The sequence below is a fragment of the Mastigoproctus giganteus genome, chromosome 4, assembly GCF_048544385.1.
Source record: "Mastigoproctus giganteus isolate SK-2022 chromosome 4, ASM4854438v1, whole genome shotgun sequence".
NCBI lineage: Eukaryota > Metazoa > Arthropoda > Arachnida > Uropygi > Thelyphonidae > Mastigoproctus > Mastigoproctus giganteus.
Window position 1 is genome coordinate 90735012 of NC_143578.1, and position 24547 is coordinate 90759558.

The 24547-nt window shown below is 35.9% G+C and overlaps 1 protein-coding gene across 1 annotated transcript in view; it reads left to right on the forward strand.

The window, feature by feature from the left end:
- The window catches only part of ScsbetaG (Succinyl-coenzyme A synthetase beta subunit, GDP-forming), a 144003-nt gene that overhangs the window by 23020 nt on the left and 96436 nt on the right, over positions 1-24547 (forward strand). Inside the window, exon 2 of the mRNA XM_090371673.1 lies at positions 12007-12151. Within this exon, the coding sequence (XP_090227799.1) occupies positions 12007-12151 (145 nt within the window). The remainder of the gene's footprint in view (positions 1-12006; positions 12152-24547) is intronic.

Genomic DNA, 24547 nt, shown 5'->3' on the forward strand with positions numbered 1-24547 from the left:
TAGCACATAGATTTAAAAATTACATGAGGGAAGCATGTTGAGGCACTTAAGAAGCAGATTTGGGAAATTTGCTGTTGGTGATCACTCACAGGAGGAAAATCAATGAGTTTCTCCAAGAGACATAGTTTGTTGATTGTTCACACTGTTGTTGGCACAAATGGCTTGGGAGCTTATGGATTTATTCTTCAGAATGTAATGCTGTTAATAGAGATTTATTCCATCCAATAACTACAACCACAACATGGGACGAATATTCATCCCATGTTGTGGTTGTAATTTTTGGATGGAATGAACAGTTTTGCCTGGTATACTCCTTGAACATTTTCACATGTGGAGGATATGGCCCATGTTCCTTGAGGCACAATCCAGCTGTGTGAAATTTCATGCAATGAGATCTACTACCACATTAATTTCACTACAATACAATTAACACCGTTCGATTGGCAAAAGGCAAGTTACAGAGTTAATGAAATACAACGATAATGTTAATGAAATACAATGATACAATAAAGACACTGGTCTGAATCATGGAGATGATGGACCTAATGTGCATGTATAGACTGCAAGCCGGTAGAAATACTAAAACTTATGATAGCTGTGGATCAGGTATGCCTGACAGTGTTCAGGTTTTTTCCTTTCAGCAGGACAATGCATTGTGCAGATATAGCTTATTCAGAAGACACCTTCCTCTGCCTGCCAATTATTTGGATGTTTTTGTAGTTTGTGACGTCAATGCTGTGGTTAACTGTTAGCCATCCATGCTGTCCAACTTGTTATTAGGCAGGTGATTGTATTTCATGGACTATTCACTCAATTTAATGAGAACAAGCATATAAATGATTAATTCACTGAGAACATGAACTGAGGCAAATAATGCACTGATAGATTTAAGTGTGTGCTGCTAATTTTGACCCTAAATTTATTGAATCTAAGTCATTGTAAATGTATTTATCAGGAAGAATCCATTTAGTACCACCTTACAATTAGAATATAAAACTGAGACTCTTGAAATAGGTATTCATTTGCAACAGACTTAAAATATGGTTAATTCATTATTTTAATGAATTAACTGCTGTTGTGGCAGCCCAGCAGCTTCCTTGTCAAGGAAAATTATGGAGTTCATATTTAAGGCAATCACAACTTAAGATTTGTTAAAGAAAATCATGCCTGACTAATCTGAATAGCTATTATGAGGCTGTCACAAAGGAATTGAATTTCAAGAATAATTTTGATGTCATTTGCTTAGATTTCAGTAAAGCTTTTGATATAGTTTTATATGAAAGATTGGTCTACAAATTGGAACAGTGTGGCATCAGGATATGCTGCTTCAAGGTCTAGAGAAACTGAGGCAGATGGGCCAAAAAAATGACAATTCAGATTAAGGATGAATAAATGCAAAATATTGCATTTCAATAGCAGTTAATCCCAGAATAAATTATCATTTAGTTAGCACCAAACTAAAGGCCTAGGGTTGGTAAGCTAATGACATGAGTGATACACGTAAAAAAATATACTGGCAAGTAGCCATCCATAAATAATTTGTTATTAAAAAGTACCGATTTTTGTATTTGTAAAATATATTTTGTGGTCTATCAGGGACACATAGCAAAATTCAAAAGTGTAATTGTGCACAGAATTATGCAGCAACTAAGTTTATTAGAAACTTTCAAGTATTGTTACCTCTATATCAATAAAGAATATTCACTGATTTTAATTAGTTTATTTATTCTGTGGCATCCAGAAATCGTTATTTGTTTCTGCTTATTTTTGGCATGCAAGCCAGAAAAGAATTTATCTCTAGGCTATTGCTGACCTAGAGATAATTACACAGGCCAACATTAAATTCTTTATGCACACAGGATGCTACTAGAACAACCCATGTGGTTCTATTATTCATATTTATATGGGAACTTTTCCAGTAGGGTCAATGAGGCAATTACCCCACTGTGTAAAGCAGTGATTAGGCCATCTCTCGACTACTGTACATTGGAAAGCTTAATTCAGGAAGAATATAGTTCTGTTGGAAAGGGCGTGAAGAAAGGCAACATTATTATATGAATTAGAACAGGCCGGGTTCTTTAGTTAGGGTATTATTCCCAACAAAGTTGGGCATTTCCAGATGCAGCTCAACAGTGATGTCTAGAAATTAGGCAAGTGAAAATGGTTTTCATTCTGATTTGCAGTGCACTTTTATCTGAGGGGGGGAGACCATTCCACCGATATCACGGAAAGAGACTCACTCATTTGTAGGTGGGTTTACTGGAATTACTGTTATGGCTGTATAGATCTCCATGTATTCCCATAAGGATCTCTCGTAGCAGTAAGAAGTGAAGACAAGGTCCCTTTCTCCTTATGTTTGTCCTTTTGCAGGAGCAGTTGTTTCAGACTTTCTTGTAATGGATGATAATGCATGCCCTCATAGAGCTCCCCCTAGTGAACTGATACCTTCAGAGAAAGTATTATGGTCCTTGAGGTTGTAGTAGTAATAGTGGCTTGTGATGCAAGAAAGGAAGTGTATGAGCTTATGCAGCATCAGGCAAAAAAAAAAAAAAAAAATATCACACCAGTCCCTTCAAATGCCTGTCCAGTTCCTCCTTAAATTTATTTAACCTATCAACTACAACGACAGATGGAAGTTTGTTCCAGCAATTAACCACCTGCTGGCTAAAGGCAAATTTCCGCACATCTATTCTACATCTGTTTATGCCCCCTTAGGTTCGTAATCTGAACAAGTGGAAGAATCCCATCAGAATTCAGCGTGATCAACCCATTCAAGGCCTTATACACCTCAATCAGATCACCACGCAGGTGCCTAGTCTCCAGCCACTGCAGTTTGCAGAACTTAAGCCTCTCTTGATAAGAGGATCCCTTCATTCCCCTCACCAATCTTGTTGCCCTTCTCTGTACATTCTCAAGCAAATCTACATCCTTCCTAAAATGAGGCCTCCAGACCTGTACACAAGGCGCGGCCCGACCATTGCCTTATACAGAGGGACAATCACCTCCTTTTCCCTGCTAGCAAAATTCCTATATATCATTGACAAAACCCCCATGACCTGCCCTGGCAACCTGTCTGCATTGCTCAGAAAACTTCATATCTGACTGCACAATTACTCCCAGGTCTTTTTCATTTTCTACCACCTTAAGTGTAGTACCACACAGTTGGTACGTTTCTCTGGGGTTACTTCTACCCATATGCAGTACTTTGCATTTTTAAATGTTAAACTTCAGTTGCAACTTCTTAGCCCATCAGCCCAAATTTTCTAGATCCTGTCGCAGTAGCACACTGCCATTATTGTCATTAACAACCCTGCCAACCTTTGTATCATCTGCAAACTAAGCCTGATATATCTTCATCAATATCATTGACAAATATACAAAACAACAGTGGACCCAACACTGAACCCTGTGGAACTCCACTAATAACATTAGTCCACGAAGAGCAACACCCATTGATTACCACCCTCTGCCTTCTCCCACTCAACCATCCTTTTATCCATTGTAGCAACTTACCCTTAATACCATTCTGCTCCAATTTGTACAATAGTCTTCCATGCGCAACAGTGTCAAAAGCTTTCCTGAAATCCAAATATATGATATCAAAATTAATTTTTGCATCCAGTTCCTTTGTAACCACATGGTTACAAAGGAACTGGATGCAAAAATCGGACACAGCATGGTTTTGTTAAGGGGAAGTCTTGCCTGACCAATTTCATTGGATACTATGATACAGTCACAAAAGAACTGGATGCAGGGAATAACTTTGATATTATATACTTGGATCTTAGAAAGGCTTTTGATACTGTTGCACATGGAAGACTGCTGCACAAAATAGAGCAGTGTGGCATTGGAGGCAAATTGCTGCTATAGATAAAGGGGTGGTTGAGGGGGAGAAGACAGAGAGTGGTAATCAATGGACACTGCTCATCGTGGACTAAAGTTATTAGTGGAGTCCCTCAGGGTTCAGTGCTGGGTCCATTATTGTTTTCTGAATTTATAAATAATATTGATGATGGCATATCAAGCTTAATGTCCAAGTTTGCAGAAGGTACAAAAAGTTTGGCAGGGTTGTTAAGGACACTACTGATGCTATGCTGCTGCAACAGGATCTGGAAAGGTTGAGCAGATGTGCTGAGAGGTGGCAAATGAAGTTTAACATTGACAAATGTAAAGTACTACATATGAGAAACAGCAACCCCAGAGCAACGTATCAACTCTGTAGTACTACACTGACAGTGGTAGAGAATGAAAAGGACCTGGTGGTAATTGTGCAGGCAGATATTAAGTTCTCTGAGCAGTGCAGATAGGCTGCAAGAGTAGCTCATGGTGTCTTATCAATGATATACAGGAATTTTTCTAGCAGGGATAAGGAGGTGATTATTCCCTTGTATAAGGCAATGGTAAGGCCACACCTTGAGTACTGTATACAGGTCTGGAGGCCTTATTTCAAGAAGGATGTAGAGCTGCTGGAACGAGTACAGAGAATGGCAACAAGGTTAGTGAATGGAACAAAGGGTTGCTCTTACGAAGAAAGGCTTAAGTTTTGCAAAATACAGTGTCTGGAGACTAGGCACCGGCGAGGTGATCTGATAGAGGTGTATAAAGCTTTGAATGGTTTGAACATGTTCAATGCTGATGGGATTCTGCGTCTTGCTCAGAATAATCACCTGAGAGGGCATAAATTCAAATTGAGGAAAGACGTAGGATAGATGTCCGGAAATTTGTCTTTAGCCAGCTGGTAGTTGGTTGGTGGAACAGACTTCCATCCCTTGTTGTGGAAGTTGATAGCCTAAATAAATTTAAGGCTCAGCTGGACAGGTATTTTGAATGAACGGAGGGGTGAAGTGGAAGTTTTTTTTTTTTTTCTGGCTGATGCTGCATAAGCTTGCTTTCTTGATAATATCCACATCATAATATCCTATCAAATTTGTCAGACAAGACTTTCTCTTAACAAACCCATGCTGTGTCTGAATTATTGCTGCAGTCTTGTCTAGATGATCCTGCAATGCATCTTTAACCAGTGACTCCATTATTTTACCCGGAACAGAAGTTACACTCACTAACTGGTCTGAAATTACTCGTGTCACCCTTCGATCCCCCTTTGTGAATTGGGAATACATTTGCACATTTCCAGCCCGTGCTGAACTCCTGAGTTCAAGGATGCTCTCATAATTATGGCTAAGGGTTTGCTTAGTTGCTTTGCCACCTCCTTTAATATAACTGGATAGATCCCATCCACCCCAGGTGTCTTTCTTATGTTTAACTTCAACAATTTCTCCTCCACTTTGCTCTCACTTATTACAAAATCATTAAGCACCCTGCTACAATTTGATAACCTTCTTCCATTTTCAAACCTTAATAACTCCTCATATATGAATGTAGATGCAAAATGCTCATTCAGTTTGTTTGCTATCTGAGCAAGATCATCAATATCAAGTGGACCAATCAGATTCATCCTCTTCCATTTAGAGTTTATATAACTAAAGAAATCCTTGCTGTTTTTCTTAGCATCCTTTGCCAAAGATTTCTCGTAATCTGCCTTCGCCTGCCTAACCTCCTTTGTAACCTGATTACAGACTAGTTTATATCTGCCGTAGGCTTCTGAGTTGCTTGATAATTTATATGCATCCCATGCATTTTTCTTCTCTGTCACAAGTCTCATTAGTTCATTTGATAACCATTTAGGCCTAAACCATGAACAATATTTCGTAATAGATATGAAACTTTTAGTAGCTTCCACGATTAATTCCTTGAATGCTTCCCACTTAGAATTTACTGTTGGTAACATCGTCAGTTGATCCCACTGTACAGAATTTAAAAACTTTCTGAGACCACCGTACTCATCTTTATGGATGCAAAAATCCTTTCCTTTACCCTTGACGGTAATTAAATTTTTAAGTAAATTCCACATCAGTACACTATGATCACTGCCATCTAGTGGTTCCTTTATCTGCAAATTTTTAATACACGAATGATCACTGCTGATAACCAGATCAAGAGTATTACCCTCTCTGGTTGCCTCTCGAACATGTTGCTGCAGAAAACAATCATCCAGTAAATCCACAAAAGTCTTACTAGTGTGTGAGTGACCAACCCACAAGTTCCAGTCAATATCTGGGAAGTTAAAAACCCCCATTATAAGATATTCTGATTTACTAGCCCACTCTATTTCTCTGTACAATTGTTCATTGTACTCATTCGAGTCATTAGGCCTATAACACACTCCTACTGTTATTTTTGCTTTCGCAGTGCTTATATCACACCAAACTGACTCAAAAGTTCACTGTTCATCTATATCAACTGGATGCACTTCTTTTGATTTTATGTTTTTCTTAATTAACAGCATGACACCTCATCCCTTCCTATCCTTTCTGTCCACATTGTACTCCCCAAATTCCAATTCTGCATTCCTAATATCAGTGTGACACCACGTCTCTGATATCCCAACAATATCTGCCTTTGATGTCCTTTGATGACCAACACTTCAAATTCATCAAATATTTTTACTATACTTTTAGCATTGGTTTACATGCACCTTCCTAGTTACCCTGACACATCCCATATACCCACCTGTTTCACGAAGACTGCCATCAGTCCCTGAAACCCCCAGCACCCTCTCACTCCAGGTCGCTACTTATTCTAATAGAAGTTGTGCAAGAATAACCTTCACCTCTGCCTGCGGCTACTTTTAACCTTTTAGTCTGTGAATCCCCCCCCAAGCTAGCAGTTTTCCGACCCACCTAACACTGCCTCGATAGCATCAGCAAATATTCTTGCACCTTTTCTATTTAAGTGTATCCCATCCCTGTAGAAGCAGTCTCTCCTGTTAACAAGCACAGACCATGCTGAAAAAAATTCTACCCCTTGAGCCTTGCACATTCCCTCCAGGGCCGAATTGATTGACAAGGCTCTCATCATGTACTCCCTCCTATCGTGTCTGGGCAGAATTGCGGACACTTTCAAATTTAACCCTAACTCACGACTTTTTTACAACATTGACCTGTACTTGTTAAGTAAATCTGCAGATCTCCTACTCTTAATGTCATTGGTGCCAATGTGTACAAACAATATCACCTTTTGTGCCCTTAAAAGATGATATATGCTTTACAACATCATCAACGTTTGCCCCTGGCAGACACCCTGGTGCTGTTCCATATATCCTTTTTACACAATATATTTCCTGCCTCCCTGACAATAGAGTCACCAACAATAACCAGTTCCTTTGAAACCAGTGCATTCTGCCTTGGAGATTGCCGCTGTGTTGCCTGATCCCCAGGAGTGAGCTCTGGCATTGAGTTGGGCAGCTGAGAGCTTGATGGGCCCCTCATATTAATTTCTTTGAGGGCATCTACCCTACACCTCAAGCTCTCATAGACACCCAGTAAAACACTGAGTTGATGCCTAATTTCTAGACACTCTCTGCACCTGGCACACACAAAGACATCCTCCTTTGCTAGATCATGTTCTGTTCCAGAGAGTTCGGCAAACATTTCACAAGTTGCACATTTTTTTTAGGCTGTGATGCATTGGAGAATCGGCCTCCCTCAGTTCCCCCCGAGTCACAGCACTCCTGCCACTTTGTGCCTGTTGCTTTGCTGCTCTAGTCTGGGGCATGATATCTTAAATTAATAACATCAATAAATTTAATTAATTGTCAATACTACGCTATCTAATAGAATCCTAAATACAGTGATGCGTATTACACTATATAATTATACGTTAGAGCTATCTAGTTATCATAATTAAAAATTTGAATTCCCTACTACTCTATACAAAAACAATGGCTGCAAGATTCGACTACGTATAAAATACAATATAAAATAACAATTAGGTAAATAAAAAGGCAAACATTTATCGCTTTTTCGGAGCCTGTAATTCGCAGCTGTAATTTTTAAAGAGATTCAGCGCCCTCTCCTTGTTACAGACATTCTCTCAGATATGCCAGACAAGCTATACTTGCTATCTGGGAGTCTAAAACGCTGATGGAACTGATATTCGGTTAACATTCAAGTCAAGTGGACCCAATTTCGGCGAAGTCTGGATGGTCTGTGACAGCAAATCCTCTGCTTGCACCTTTACGATGGTGGGACTGTTAGTAATCCTGGGTATAACCTCCAAGCACAAGGTGGGTCACCACCCAGGTGTGAACCAACGTAAGCAGGGGTCAAGGTTTGGCGTTTGCACCACATGGAGGAATGCCGCCCCTCTGTGTTACCAGGCAATACTAGGTGGTAGATGTGTCTCTCATCAACTGGTGTAATACCACCAGTTTGCTTATTGGGGGCTGGAAGTGGTGGAACCCATGTTTAGTCTCCAGAGTGAAGTTCTGGTCAACCCTTCCCCATCTCTTCCATCATGCAGTATGACAGATGACTTTTGAGGTTCAGATGAAATTAATGGCGAGATCCAATCTTCCTTACATTTTGAGGGTACGGCTCTAAAACGGCATTCGCAGGCCGGCCACTAGTTAGTACACTGGACCAAACCTATTGATAACTCTTTAGGAGGCTTCCGGATCAGCTAGGGTATAATCTTGCTACCTCTACTCTGCCAGAAAGAGACTGGAGGGAGTCCAAGTAGTGTGTATGTTGGGGGGGCATTGTCAAGGCCACATTATGTCAAGGATCTGGGTGTATTCTTACCATGTGTACGCCATATCCAAAAATTCATTACTTCATATAGCATGTTTCCCCCCCACTTTTTGTTACTATTAAATACACCATGAATTGTAAAACTAATAGAGTAAGCCTATCTGCGAAAAGATCTAAACCTCCCAAACACTTCCAAGTTGTTTTCACAAATATACGTGGTCTCAAATCAAATCTCAGTGATGTCCATTGCCACTTACAGTCTGTCAAACCCCATGTACTTTTTCTGACAGAATCTCAGTTATTGGTTGATTCAACTACTGCTCATCTCAGTTGCCCAAACTATTCGCTGTTTGATTCCTTTCACCTCAAAAGTGGTACTTGTGCATATGTCCGTTCCGATATTCCCCATCAGAGACTTTGTAATTTGGAATCTCCTCTTTTCGATCTTCTCTGGCTTAAAATCTCTCTACCTCATTGTGTCAAATTTATCTGTTGTCTCTACTGTTCTCTCAATTCTACTAATCACTTGGAGCTCTTTGACTTCCTCTCTTTGCAACTTGACTTTCTCCAGTCCAACTTTCCTAACAGTGAGGTAATTTTCCTTGATGATTTTAATGTTCACAACTCCAGCTGGCTTCCATTTTCTGGTCACACTGACCCAGCTGATCGAGATGCTGAGGCTTTTGCAATTACTAATGACATTGCACAGATTGTTCATTTACCTACAAGAATACCGGACAATCCTAATCATACAGCCAATATGCTTGATCTTTTTCTCACAAACAACCCTTTTAAGTACACGGTCGAAGTGAGTGGTCCTGTAGGCACTTCAGATCACAACTTGGTGATTGTCACTTCTCCAATGGAGCCTTTATCTCATGGCTATTCCCAACCTTGTGTTGTTTGGCATTACAAGAATGCAAAATGCGATGACGTGCGAGATTTCTTTTCTTCTTTCACTTGGTCAGATTACTGTTTCAAAACTTCTGATGTCAATTTTTGCTCAGATCGTGTCAGTGAAATTATCTTGTAGGAATGGAATCCTTTATCCCACACTCCACTTTAAAATTTCGTCTCTTATCTAAACCTTGGTTTTCCAATAAATGTGCTAAGGCTGTCCAAGAGAAGAATGTTGCATATCATAATTGGCTTGTTTCTAATTCTTCAGTTTCATTTTCTGCCTACACCAAAGCTCGCAACAATCGTAAAGCAGTTATCAGTCCAAACTAGTGTTTGAACAGGCTAAGAGTAGAAAACTTGCTTCTTGCCCTGATGGTAGCCGAGCATTCTGGTCTCTTGCCAAAGCTATTGGCTGCAACTTTTGCCCATCTCTGCTCCCACCTCCGTCAAAACCAGATATTTCTGTTGTCACTTTAGCCAAGGATAAAGCTGACCTGCTAGCATCTCATTTTTCTTCCAACTCATGTATTAATGATCTTGTTAAATCACCTCTCACCATTCCCAATGCGCTCCATTGAATGCCTCCTGTGGTCTTCCGTCAAAAGGATGTCAGAAGGATTTTGACGAATCTTGTTGCTAAGAAAGCTCCAGGGCCCGATGGTATTTCTTCACTTGTTCTCAAAACCTGTGCTCCTGAACTTAGTCCTGTTCTTTGCCGCCTTTTTTCACTTTCTTATTCCAAAGGTGTTTTTCCTTTTGCTTGGAAATTTGCTCATATCCAGCCAGTTCCTAAAAAGGGTGACAGATCCGTCCCATCCAATTATCGTCCCATTCTAATTACTTAGAAACCTTCCGTCTGATCAACGATCGCCAATACGATTCCATCAGTGTCGATCCACTGGTGATATTCTGGCTTATGTTACCCATTTATGGACAAATTCGATGGAAAAGTTCAGTGAAACACAAGCAGTTGCTCCTGATATCTCAAAGGCTTTCGATCGTGTTTGGCATAAAGGCCTTCTAAACAAGCTTCCATCCTTTGGTTTGCCAACTTTTTTTTGTAATTGGTTATCCAGTTTTCTCTCTGATCGCTCACTGAGGGTGATGGTAGATGGCTCTCTGTCTTCTAAATTCTCCACTAATGCTGGCGTCCCCCACAGTTCAGTTCTTTCCCCGACCCTTTTTCTCTTGTATATTAATGACCTTCTTCCATTGACTGTAAATCCTATCCATAGTTTTGCCGATGATAGCACATTGCATTCCACTTTCCATTTTGAGAAACCTTGCCCTGTTCAATCAGCTTCAACTTCTCGAATATCCGCTATCAATTCCTTAATTGCCGAACTCGAGATAATTCTCCAGTGGGGCATAGACAACTTAGTTGATTTCAATCCTTCAAAAACTCAGTCTTGTCTTATATCCTGCAAAAAGGATTCTTCTGCTCCTATGCTTATCTTTGTTGACACCCCGATTTCTAGGTAAAATGATATATCTCTTTTGGGGATTACCCTGACTTCTAATCTCTCTTGGCACAAGCACATTACAAATATTGCTTCCTCTGCATCTAAAATACTTGGTGTTCCTTTTCGCTCTCGACGTTACTTTTCTTCCAAACAGCTGTTCACTCTGTACAAATTGCAAATCCCCCAACATGGAATATTGTTCTCACATCTGGTGAGTGCCCCCAAAACCTCTCTTAGGCGTCTAGATTCTATTCAGAAGAGGGCATTAATTAGGTTACTGACTCCTCTGTAACAGAGTTTCTCCACTCGTTGTCTCATAGAAGTACCGTTTCTGCTGCATGCCTCTTCTACAGATACTTCCATGGGCACTGTTTTTCTGAATTGGCTTCTATAATTCCCGCTCTCTCTTTCAAAACAGTCCGAACACTTGCCGCCGCCACCAGCCAACATCCATTTACTGTCCAACTTCAGACTCACAGAACCAACTTTTCATCTTCCTCGTTTATTGATTCAACTGCCGTTTTTCTGGAACAGCCTTCCTTCATACGTATTTCCTGAAAATTACAGTCTACAGAAGATCAAGTCTAATGTCAACAAATATCTTCTTTCGTCTTCTCAACCTCTAACCCAGCACAGTACTAAGTACTATAGGTTCTAATACCTCTTGTGTTTGAGGTTTTCATAAATAAAAAAAAAAAAAAAGTTAATGTGAAATGAAATGGCCAGCCAGATCACCATTACCTTCAGCATTCATTAACTCCAGTTGACAGCACAAGGATTTGATATAAGTGTATTTTTTCTCATGGAGATTACTGGCCATTTTAATTAAGAGTATCTTTCCACTGTTATTTGGTGTGCTTGTCTCATTTAAACTCTCATGACTTTAGTTTTAGGTTGAAATTTTTTTTTTTTTTTTTTTTTTGTTTATATGCTTGTTGCTTAGCACTTGAACACCAGTGTATTCAAATAACATTTTACTTTAGCTACAGTAAGATATTATTTATTAATTTTATATATGAAATTTTAGTTATTTCGTTTTTTGTTTTCTAAAGGTAGCAACAGTGCAGATTCCATCACGTTGTCTTAATCTTCAAGAATACCAAAGTAAACAATTAATGGCTGATAGTGGTATCACTGTGCAGCGTTTCAAAGTTGCAGAAAGTCTTCTCCAAGCAGAAGAAATTGCTAGGACATTAGGTAACTTAGAAAAAAAAATATACAAAAGTACTGTATTACTTTTATTATATCATTGATGATATCATTAGTTTTGTTGACACATACAACGTGGAAATATTCCCATGTAGTGATTAACTGCAACAGATCTGATATAGCTAAGTGATCAGTGCAGGGTCACTGTAGTACATGTGTTTAAGTTGACTGTGGTTCAAGACCATACAATTGCTAAATAAAGTAATGCACTTGCATTCTCTATCTTGTAAACTCTTCTCACCTTAGTTGGCTGCCCCAGAGTATAAAAAGAAAATTTATTTATTGAACTGTACTTGAAATATAGATGGGTTTGGAAATCCAGGCAGTGGTTCACTAGATGGCACTTTACATATCTGCTCAAGATTAGGAATGTGAATAGGTGAACAAGTACTGTAATGACATAGTCCTGGTATACAGATTTTCTGGACCTGAACAGCAAATAAACTCTAAGGAACATGAGGCATGCCATTTGTAAAACCATTTAAAGAGTGAAATGATTGATTATACATAACTATTATTTAGGGTAATTAAATCCAAGATGATCTGTTTTCTTAAATAGAAGATGCATCATTCAGTTAGGTATATTTCTTAAAAGAGAATTTATATATATAATAAAAGAAGATATTCGTATGATTCAGTTTAACTTTATATTCTACTAGACTTTGGTAATAATGAATTACAAAGTTAACACATTACTTCTTTTTTATTCAATAACTTAATATGAAAAACTTTTGTATAAGTAACAGATTTCGTGTTCAGTTAGTTCAGAAATAAAACCTTATTTTTGTAATTTCTTTTCTTCCTTAAGAAAAATAAATCTAAATTTACTCCTGTATAAAAATTAACTCAAACTCTGGAAACTTTAATGTGAAGGATATAAATAGCATAAAATATTTGTAATTTCAAGTAAAACTTCAACCAATTTTACCAGGTTTTCCCTGAAAGGAATAAGGATGCTTTATTATCATTAATTCTAAACACTACATTTTAAATATTGTGATATTTTTGTGTGGTTCTAATATGAAATTTTTATCTGAAACTTCCAGAATTTATTCGTGTTACTTTTAGTTATTTTGACAGAAACTTTAACTATTTATATTACACTTTCTGCTAGGAGGGCATTACATTCTCTTTGCATTTTGTCTGTTACTAGACCAAAAGAAATTACTTCTTAATCAGAAAGAGTACATAGCTTAATATTAAGGCTGCACGCCATAGCTGTTGGTTTTGAGAGTCCATTCATAGTGCTGCCAGGTCTGTTTTGCATGAAAGTGGTATTCTGGGTATCAGTTTCATTTAGGACAAGGCTTAGTTCTGAGAATCCAGGAATTAGTTTTAATCTGCAAATATAAAACGTTTGAATCAGGTGTAATAAAATGGATGAAGTATTTATTTGGTATTCTATTTTTGAATTCCAGTGAAGTCTGGATTATTTTGTGTGTGCTTTTGTTTATAATGCTCAATGGCGAAAGATGAGTCCAGGTTCATCTTGCTAAAAATATCTAGTTTCACTTATAGAGAAATCCATTAACTGACAATTCCTAAACTACTTAGGGGATCCAACTGAAGGATTCCTTCAGTTGGATCAACTGGTGATATACTGGCTTTATGTTACCCATCTAAAGACAAATTCAGTGGAAAAGTTTGGTGAAATTCAAGCAGTTGCTCTTGTTATTTCAATGGCTTTTGATTGCATTTGGCATAAAGGTCTTCTAAATAAGCTTCCATCTTATGGTTTACCAAGTGTTTTTTGTAATTGTATATACACTTTTTTTCTCTGTCTACTCACTGCAGATGATGGTAGATGGTTCTCTGATTTCTCCACTAATTCTGGTGTTCCCCAAATTTCAGTTCTTTCTCCCACTCTTTTCCTCTTGTATATTAATGAAATTACAGTTTGAGAAACTTGCCCTGTGCAAATAGTTTCAAATTCTCAAATATAATATCGACTACCAATTCCTTAAATGCTGATCTCCAGTGGGATAAAGATAACTTAGTTAATTTAAATCCTTCTAAAACTCAGTCCTGTCTTATATCTTCCAAAAATGATTCTTCTGCTGCTATGCTTACCTTTGACAACACTCTGATTCTCCAACACTCACATAAGGTAGACTGCAGAATGTAATGCTGTTAATAGAGATTTATTCCATCCAAGAACTACAACCACAACATGGGATGAATATTCATCCCCTGTTGTGGTTATAGTTCTTGGATGGAATGAACAGTTTGCCTGGTATACTCCTTGAACATTTCTGGTCTCTATACACATGTGGAGGATATGGCCCATGATCCTTGAGGCACAATCCAGCTGTGTGAAATTTCATGTGATGAGATATACCACCACATTAATCTATCTATTAGGGATTACCCTAATAGGACATCACAAATATTGCTTTTTCTGCATCTAAAAAACTGGGTTTGCTCTTGGCATCACTTTTTTCCTAAACAGCTACTCACAATGTACAATCTCAAATTCAACCTATTGTTCCCACATGTGGCGCAGTCTCCTGCAACCTCTCCGAAGCTTCTGAACTCCATTCAGAAGAGGGCAGTTAGTTAATTAATGACCTGTCTCTTACAAAGTCTCTCCACTCTGTCTCATAGACGTTCTGTTTTTGCTGCATGCTCTTTCTATAAATACTTCTGTGGGCACTGTTCTTCTAAACTGGCTTCTATAATTTCTCCCCTCTCTCTTCCAAACCTGTGTGAACTCATGCTGCATCCTTTTACTATCCAACTTCGAACTCTTGTTTATTCCTTCAACTTCCATTTTCAAAAACAACCTCCCTTCACACGTATTTCCTGAAAATTACAATCTACATAAATTCAAGTCTAACATCAACAAGTATCTTCTGAACCTTCAATGTTACTAAGTGCTATAGGTTCTAATACCTTTCATGTTTGGATATTATATAAAAAATGCCAAAACACTGTTTTCCCCCAGTTAATCTGGTCACAAGCTACCTATAATATGGAACCAACTATGAATCATGAAGGGGAAAAAAGCTGAAACTGAAAATAAATCTCTGCAAACTGTATTCATAAGCACTAATAAGTTGTTAGAATGTAAAGTAGATGACTCCTTTTCTAATAAAATTACTACATTTCATTTCATCAAATGTATTTCCTCTCTGTTCAAAATCTGTAAGTAATTTGTTAATGATATATATAAGTACTAGATATGATGGAAAAAAAAAATATATCAGTTTGGTAAAGCAGTAGCAGTTATTGGGTGAGATACGGTGCAATATGTGGACGCTTTGTGCGTCAAACACCCGAGTAACGTGCACAAGCCAACGCCGGCACTATGGCGAAAGCTAGAGATACAATATATAATATAATATGTAATTAAAAGGTAAGCGTAAAACAAAAGATAAAACATAGAGCAAAAAAATTATGAAAGCAATATATGATAGAGCAAACTATAAGATTGAGAAAAGTAAGTAAAATAAAATAATGAGGCAAAAATGTATAACAGTACCAAGGCAAAATTATAAAGCAATGAGGTAAATTATAAAATAGTGTCAATTATGGGTATAGATATGTTTGACGCACAAAGCTTCCACATATTGCACTGTATCTCACCCAATAACTGCTACTGCTTTACCAAACTGATATTTTTTTTCCCGTCATATCTAGTACTTATCTATACAGACCGATGTAATGCATAATCTTAGATGGCATTAATCGGTACTGATCTCAATAAACGATCTATAACAACAAAATTCATAAACAATCCTTTGCCTAATACTTATATATATATATATAATCAAGAATAATGATATAGAGAAGCTATATGATATGGGGGGGGGGGAATTAAGTTCGAAATTAGATAAGTCTGAATTACAATAACATAACTTATGGATCAGGGACACTGCTATAGCAAAACATACCCTACAGCCATAATGTGTATATGTATATATAAAATATTTTAAGTATAAAATATTGTGGGTAGAACATGTTAAAGAGCTTTATGTATAGAATTAAAACTAATGAATATACCGTATACCCTGGGAGCGATATATGTTGTGAAAGAAAGGGGGGGGGGGAATGAATCGGAAAATAAAACGATAAGAATTGCACAAATTGAAAAAATACCAAAAATTTTTTGAAAAAACGACCAAGGTGGAAATAACACAAAAATTATGAAAGACACTGTAATGTTATTTCCACCTTGGTCATTTTTTTCAATTTGGGTAATTCTTATCGTTTTATTTTCCCCCTCCCTTCTTTCACAACATATATCACTCCCAGGGTATACGGTATATTCATTATAGGGATAGGTGACACAAAGCCCTATGGGTATGTATCCGAAAATGGGAAGGTTCTTACTTACTGTTAAATAAGAACCTTCCTATTTTCCTGTTAAGTAAGAGCCTTCCCATTTTTGGATACATACCCGTAAGGCTTTGTGTCATCTATCTCAGTTTGCTGCATAGAATGCTCACAAGAACTAAAAATTTTAATACAAAAATAAATTTAAACATTATAATATAATTAATATAACTATACTTAAATTAAGGAATAGCAAAACTGGTATAGGGACAACAGAAACGGGTATGTATGAGGCATTCCATCAGATGGGCCATTGATCCGCTCAAAGCCCCCGACGAAGTAGGGGATTGATGACCACGTGATGGAATGTATAATATTAAATTGCATTGTAATTTATAATTTAGTATATTTATATGCATAATCATTAATTTTGATAAGATGTTAGCTGCAGGTAATGAAAATTCATCAGGCAATTGTAATAAATTCCTTACCATTAAGTAATAAGCTACATAAATATAATATGTTTATAGGCCCTACAGAATCAAGATAGCCTTTATGGACTAACCTGATCTCCTGATCTGTAAAGCACACTAATACCTATAGTCAAACACCATTAATCGGAAACATTCCACAATAAGTTGAACATATAGATAATTATATATATATATAAAATAAAATAAAAATTAATTTTGTCTGAAAATAAAAATATTTCTTGATTTAATATTGAAATTCTCTCTAAAACAACCAACAGAGTAACTGTTTCGTTGTTGTGTTCCAAGTAATTAGAAGGCTTTTAATTGGGACAGGAGAGAAATTACAGGTAGGATTGAAATACTCTCACTGAGATTAGTCAAGTAGGTCTGCACAGATTATGTTGGTGGGGTATCAGTTGAGCTATTAATTCCCTGAATTTGCAGCAGCAGTAATGGGGAATGGAATTAATGCATTTTCAAGTTGAATATCTGAAGTTCCCGGGTTAGAATATTTGAATGTTCCAAGTGCATCCACCCCCACCAGAAAAAAAAGACATGGCCTTAAGTGCTTCCAGACATATAAGATATGGGGTAGTTTTTATCCCATAACCCAAGTGCATCCCAATTCATTTTGTGTTGCCATACATAACTTGAATGATTTTAATGTCAGATATCACATGGCTAGCTTGTTGATTCATGCAGTTGCTGACAGCCTATGCCAATCATAGTCAACCATTGGTCTGATTTTGATTGGTATAGTTACTACATGCAAGGCGAGGCCACAATCAGTGGTCTTGCCTTGCATGGTGCAGTGAACACTGCAATTGGTCCATGGAACTCTGTTCTAGGGAGTGATGAACCTCACTGCATTCTTTAGTTTTAGTGATTAGTTAGGTAAGTGTTGGGGAATGTCAATTGCTGGAGGGCCTTGTGGCCACCAGTGAATTTTAGAGGAAGGGAATTATGGTTAGCTGTTTCTCATGGTGTGGCCTAGGACATTTGGTTGTTGTGTAGAGCTGCAAATGCTAACACCAACCTTAACATTTTGTGCAAGTTTTTTAACAGTTTTTTGACTGCCACATCCCTCTGATGTGGCAGTCAAAAAACTGCCATCAGAGGGAGCAGATCCATGTTTATTTCAACAGGATAATGGCCGTGCTATACCTCCAGTACTGTAGGATGTATGGGGCATATTCAAGAATGGATCATGATTGTGAATGATCCATTCAAAAATTATAGTGGCCAGTGCAAAGTTACAATTTGAACTCGTGATGAACTACAACATTAGGTGAGGGCCAGACGACACACCATAGTTCTGTAGCTCAACTGATTACTGTTCTGCAGAAAGAATGTAGATCCTTGCATGCTAAAGTCTATCAATTGTGGGTGGAAAACCCATTTAGGAAAGTGAAGTGTGCCATAGCTAAATGGGGCTAACACAGTACTGAAGCAAGCAGCAGTAGCATCATTGTGAAACCCACATGTCGAGATATTTCTTTTGGGAAGAGGGGGATTAGTGTACTAAGAATATATACAGGTGTAATGTCAGGAGCAGTACGATGTAATGAAATTTCTTTCACATGAAATATTAAATTTTCATCGCTGTCATTTATTAGCATTAAAGATTTGTGGTGGTCATGTGTTTTTTACATCCATGGAATCCAATTTATCATGCACTTCTAAAATACAATGATTCTTATTATATCCAACACTTCATAATTAGCATAATTAATTCACTTATGAGGTTCTGATTATCTGACACTTCATGCAGTGCAGTACTGTTATTGGAATTCAAATAGGTTATTTGATGATTTCTTTAACATGATGTTGTACCAGTGAGTGCTGTTCAAGTGTAGTCATATTCCAAAAGGCATGGCCACTATTTAATTTTAAACATTTTTTGAAGCTGTACTATACAGTATCTTGATGAGATTTCACTGTATTTATCAGCAAAACTACAATACCACCAGGTTTGCCACCACAGGAGGAGGGGTGGGGAACTGATAGCTAGTTTGATATGTTAAGATCATGTGATGGCAGTTTAGAGCTCTTGTGGAGGAGCCTCCATTTTTTAGTTTTGTACTAACAATTTCTGTTTTTAGGCACATTGACACATACATATATGGCTGTTGTCTTCGCCATATCCATATGTAACAACTCAACTCCCAGTGGACAGTTTTTCATGGAATTTTATATTTGGTCTTTAAAAATTATTTGTGAAGCCAATATTTCATTAAAATTAAACCAATAGAAATCTAGCCATTATTATTTCTTTTTTCCCTACAATTTGAATGGAAAAATAAATTGATATATTAAATATAGTTTTAATGCAGTATTGTTACTTTTAGACAGTCTGTGCATGCTTTGCATGTATTATGTGAGATTCATGAACATGGTGTTGCTTTCTCTCAGATACTTGTATATGAGAGAAAAAAAGACTTAAAAAAAAAATTGCGTACACCTGAGAAGAGTAATAAATATTATACTGTTGTAATTAAACTGAATGGCTAAGTTTAGAGAATGTAAAAACTACAGTTTTGTTATGTGTTTTATAAAGTTAACTTTAGTAATTAGAGTAGGGGTATACTATTTACTTTTTGCTTCTATTAAATCAAGAAATAAAAAACATTCATCTAATTTAAGAAAAATTTAATTCACCTGAAATGTAATGCAGTATGTACGTTAATTAACTTGTTTAATATTGATAATAACATGATTTGGACAAGTTTAGTAGCAGCAATTAAGAATGGGAAGGCACACTCAGGATATGGTATTAAATTTCACTTGAATCAAGTGGATACACTCAGGCTACACAAAAGGTCTATTTTTGACCGTGGGGCATTCTCAGGTGATTCCCTTTTGAAATGAAGAATTGGTTTTTCAGTGGAGTTAGGACAGTGTAATCGTGCAGCACTTTTTCAAATCATCACATTCTATCGAAGCTTCTCTCTCTCTTTTTTTTTTTTCTGAAAATTAGTGATTACAATGTTTCTCCTAGAACCCTTTAGTGTAAACAAGTTGAGTTTCTTATTGACTGCTCCTATATGATTATGACTTAGTGTATATCTGCCACAATGTGATGAGAATGGTGTATACCTTGCAAAACACTTGCATATTTGATATTAAAAATGTGCAAGTGTTGTTTTAATTAACCATTTCTTCTTACTTTTTGATGCGAAATGTCCTTGGGGGCAGCTAGAACTGAGTAAATCTGATTGGTCACGAAAAATGCATCACAGATGACGTCACATAGCAAAATTTCTTAGTGACATCACAAAGAAATTGTTCAAAAATATTTGTATTGTTACAGTCATATGATAAATATTTGTATTGTTGCAATCATACTTCCTGCAGTAACTACAGGATTGTGATGTCATGCTATTCAACAAATGGCTACAATCAAACATCTCTTTAGTTATCATAAATCCATTGTAGGTGCCCCCCCCCCCCAGTGTTTTGCATAAAACCATCTATCATGCATGCTTGGCACATACATCTTTTTTGTTGTTGTTGCTAAACACCATCATAAGCCAGTCATTACTGGCCTATGATAGTGTTTAACAACATAGACTCTAAAAAAATTTATATGGCTGTCAGGCCAGTAATGACTGGCCTATGACAGCCACATAAACTCTTCTATTTATGCTGCCATATACTGTATTCATTTAAGTTGATAAAGGAGGCACTCTGTTCGAAAGCAACTTTTTATTTTATTTTAGCACTTTTGCTCATTAACATTATTAGTTTTATTCTTACTTTATTTTTTATTCACGTTTATTCTATTTATTACTTTATTCTTGTTTATACTGTTTTATAAAAATTTTGATTTTAATCTTCCAGATGTTCCTGACACTTAATGCTTTTTTATGTTTATGCATATAATTGAAACATGGCTTAGCCACAAAAGATAGATTGACCTTGTATTGCTGGTTATAGTTGTATTGTCAACTAAAGACATAAGAGGAAGTGGTGTAGCCATAATATCATGAAAGCTATGATGTAACTAGATGCCAACAAACCTGTCAATCTTAGAATTTTGAAGCAATATGTAGAATACATAGGAAACATTTTTAAATATCAAATGTGCAAATATTTGTGTATTTAGTTTTTCAAGTTGCTTCAGTAAAAAAAAGATTATTGCATTGCAGCAACCCCCCTTGTGTCCAAGTTCAGACTAAACTAGCACTGAAAATAAATAGTCACTGAAGGAAAAATTAATGTTTTCAGCTGGAAATGTAAAAATCTTTTCTGAAAGCCATCGTGGAAATCTGAAATACAGATGATTTTTTTTTAAATTTAGAAACAAGTCTTGACAGCAAACATATGGAACTCTTTAACTATTTAACCAATTAAATAACTTTACACAAAAACATCTGTCCTATAATGAGATATATTTTTTTTTTACATTAAAATACTGGAGTGCCATTGTTGGCTTATTTGGAAGGAATGTTTAGTGCAGAGACATTTTTTCAAGATAGATAAGGAAAATTATTAGATGGAAATTTTTAAATGTAGCTGTTATTGAAATTTAACAAATATGTTAAATAATTAAGACATCTCTGTTAAATAACAATGGTGGAATAAACATCTTTCATTTCACATTTCTCTAGTAGTTTTACTATTCTTTATTTAAAAAACTTGCTTAATACAGCAGATTCTTGATTTACCGGGATTGGATTAACTGGGGCAGTTAGACTCCAAATTAAAAAAAAAAAAAAAATCAACCAGAAATCAAAATTCAAGTAATAACTAGAATAGGAATAAACATGTTTTGAAATTCATAAATAAGCAACAAGAAGTGGCATTATAAGTCATCATTGAGATAATGTACCTATTAGTAGTTTTACTATTCTTTATTTAAAAAACTTGCTTAATACATCAGATTCTTGATTTACCGGGATTGGATTAACTGGGGCAGTTAGACTCCAAATTAAAAAAAAAAAAAATCAACCAGAAATCAAAATTCAAGTAATAACTAGAATAGGAATAAACATGTTTTGAAATTCATAAATAAGCAACAAGAAGTGGCATTATAAGTCATCATTGAGATAATGTACCTATTATCTTTCAACCCCCGCTGTCTTCACACCCACCATTCAAAAAAAAAAAAAAAAGAGAGAGAAGAAATGTTTAGTTTGTTTTAGTGTGTCGTGTCGATTCTTGTGTTCCGTTGCAAAGCAAAAAGACAAATTTTGTTTCGTTATTTATGTCAGGGATGTCAATTTTTTTTATAGTGAATATTTTTTTTTGTTTAAAAATCGCAAAAATTATGGGTAAACACAGGAGTTGTGCTTTCAGTCGAACAAAAACTTGAAATTATTCAAAAATTTGAAAACGGTGCATCTGTTAAATCTTTAATGAACCATTATAATATTGGTGACCAAGCCATATGTGACTTTGTGAAAAATAAAGGGAAGCTATTAGATTTAAAATGGACATTGTAAAAAATAAAGGGAAGCATTGTATTGGACACGCGAGTAGTGCGTGGTAAGTTTTTTTAATTTTTTATCTATCGGCATACTTTTTACGTAAGTTGCTGAACATTTTTTGATACAGTAAATCCCCGACTTACACAACTTCAGACTTACGTAAATTTGTTTTTATCTTTTTTTTTTTTTTTTTTAGGATTGTAAAATTTAACAAACAAACAAAAAAAAAAATAAATAATAAGCAATCAATAACGATGATCATGGCATGCACAAGTGAGATATGGAGTAACAAGCAAAAAAATAGGAAAGAAGAGAAGAAATTTTTTAAATTTGTTTTTTTTTTATGTGACTGACGATTTCAGTGAAGGAGACACACATTTTACCATAATAACGTCAAACCCACATAATTCCAGTTATTGGTATTATCACAAATGCAATAAAATCAAGTTTACTAACCATTTATCATTAGATGCACGAACAGAAAAGCCCAGTAACCCGGAAAGTGCAAATTGTTTTTATTGTTTTATGGCAGTGACCTCCAGAAATGTGCTTTAGTAAAATGTGAGCTCATGTGTGGGGTGATAATAGTGAGTGTTCTCCTTAACCCTGTGAAGTTCTTTACAGAAAATTTCATTTTGACTGTTTGACCGTCAGTATGTTATTAGTCATTACTGAGTTACGCAAAACTCAACTTACGTAAGGAGTCCTGGAACGTATCTCTTATGTATGTCGGGGATTTCTGTATTTTTGGATTAACCGGGAAATCGATTATCCGGGATTTTTTTTTTTTTTTTTACCGTCTATCCCGGAAAATCAAGATTCTACTGTATAAGGTGGTGAAGACTTAAAGAAAAAACAAACATGAAAGGAACTTAAGTTACTTTTCATATAACTTAGTGATTTTCAGAGTAACTTTTTTAATTAAGCTTAATTACTTTTATCAGCCAACTAACTTACTTTATTTTTAAAAAGTAGCATATCCATCTTTGTTCTAACTATTTTAAAAGTAATTTATCCTGGAGGATAAATCTTATAAGGATAATTATTATCTTTTTTTTTAGCGCACTTAATTTGTGGCTGTAAAAACTGAGTACTAAGTGAATTGCTGTTAAGCAGGAAATAATCCATAGGAAATAATGTAAATAATTTTAAGTTTTCTATATAACAATATACATTTTGCAGAAGTGTTTAAATCTTTAATTATAAACGTTAAATACATAAAGTACAGAATGATACACAAATACAGTATATGTAATCTAATAATATTTTAGGGCAGAAAGCCTCACACTGTGACATTAGTTAGTGCATAGGTTCCCAAACTTTTTCGGGCTACTGCCCACTTTGCAAGACAAATTTTGTAATGCCCCCCATTATAACAGTTTTCCGCGTTCAAGCCGTTTGATATTTTCAACGTAAATAGCAACTAATGATACATTACTGCTTATGTTGTTAAATTATTGAAAGAGTAGTGGCCAATATGTGCTTCATCTTGAACACAGTTATTGCTATACCAATTTTGATGAAACATAGTCGATATGTAAAGATTGTAAAGTGTATGCTCGAATAACATTATGCACAGTTTGATACAATGGTTTAAATATGAAAATTCGAAATACATATTAAGAGATTGCAAATGCATTAATAAGAATCTTATTGTAATAATTAAAACACCATTAAATATATTACAAAATTGTTTATTTCAAACTTATAAAGTAAAAATACAAAGCAAAAATAACAAATTAATGTGAAGTTTCATACAATGGTTTAAATATGAAAATTCGGAATACATATTAGGAGATTGTATTACATTAGTAAAAATCTTACTGTAATAATTAAAACACCATCAAATGGTATTAGAAAATTGTTTATTTCGAACTTACAAAGTAAAAATACAAAGAAAAAATAACAAATTAATGTGAAGGATGAACCTGTTGCATTTTTAAAAATTTGTTAATATCGGATTCAACTTTTGTTAAAAACAGTCATAAATCACCACGCTCAGTTATATGCAATCGGTTCCTTTTCTTAGATAGTAAATTTGCTACAGCACTAAACCCACGCTCAGCCAAATAAGGAGATGGAAATGCAATTAAAAATTTCTTCACTATTTCCCATAATCCAGGGTACAGTGTCGGTATTGATTTCTGAAGCCAGAACTCTTGGTATCCACTTTTGAATTTTATTTTTAGTTCATTTGTTGTGAGTTC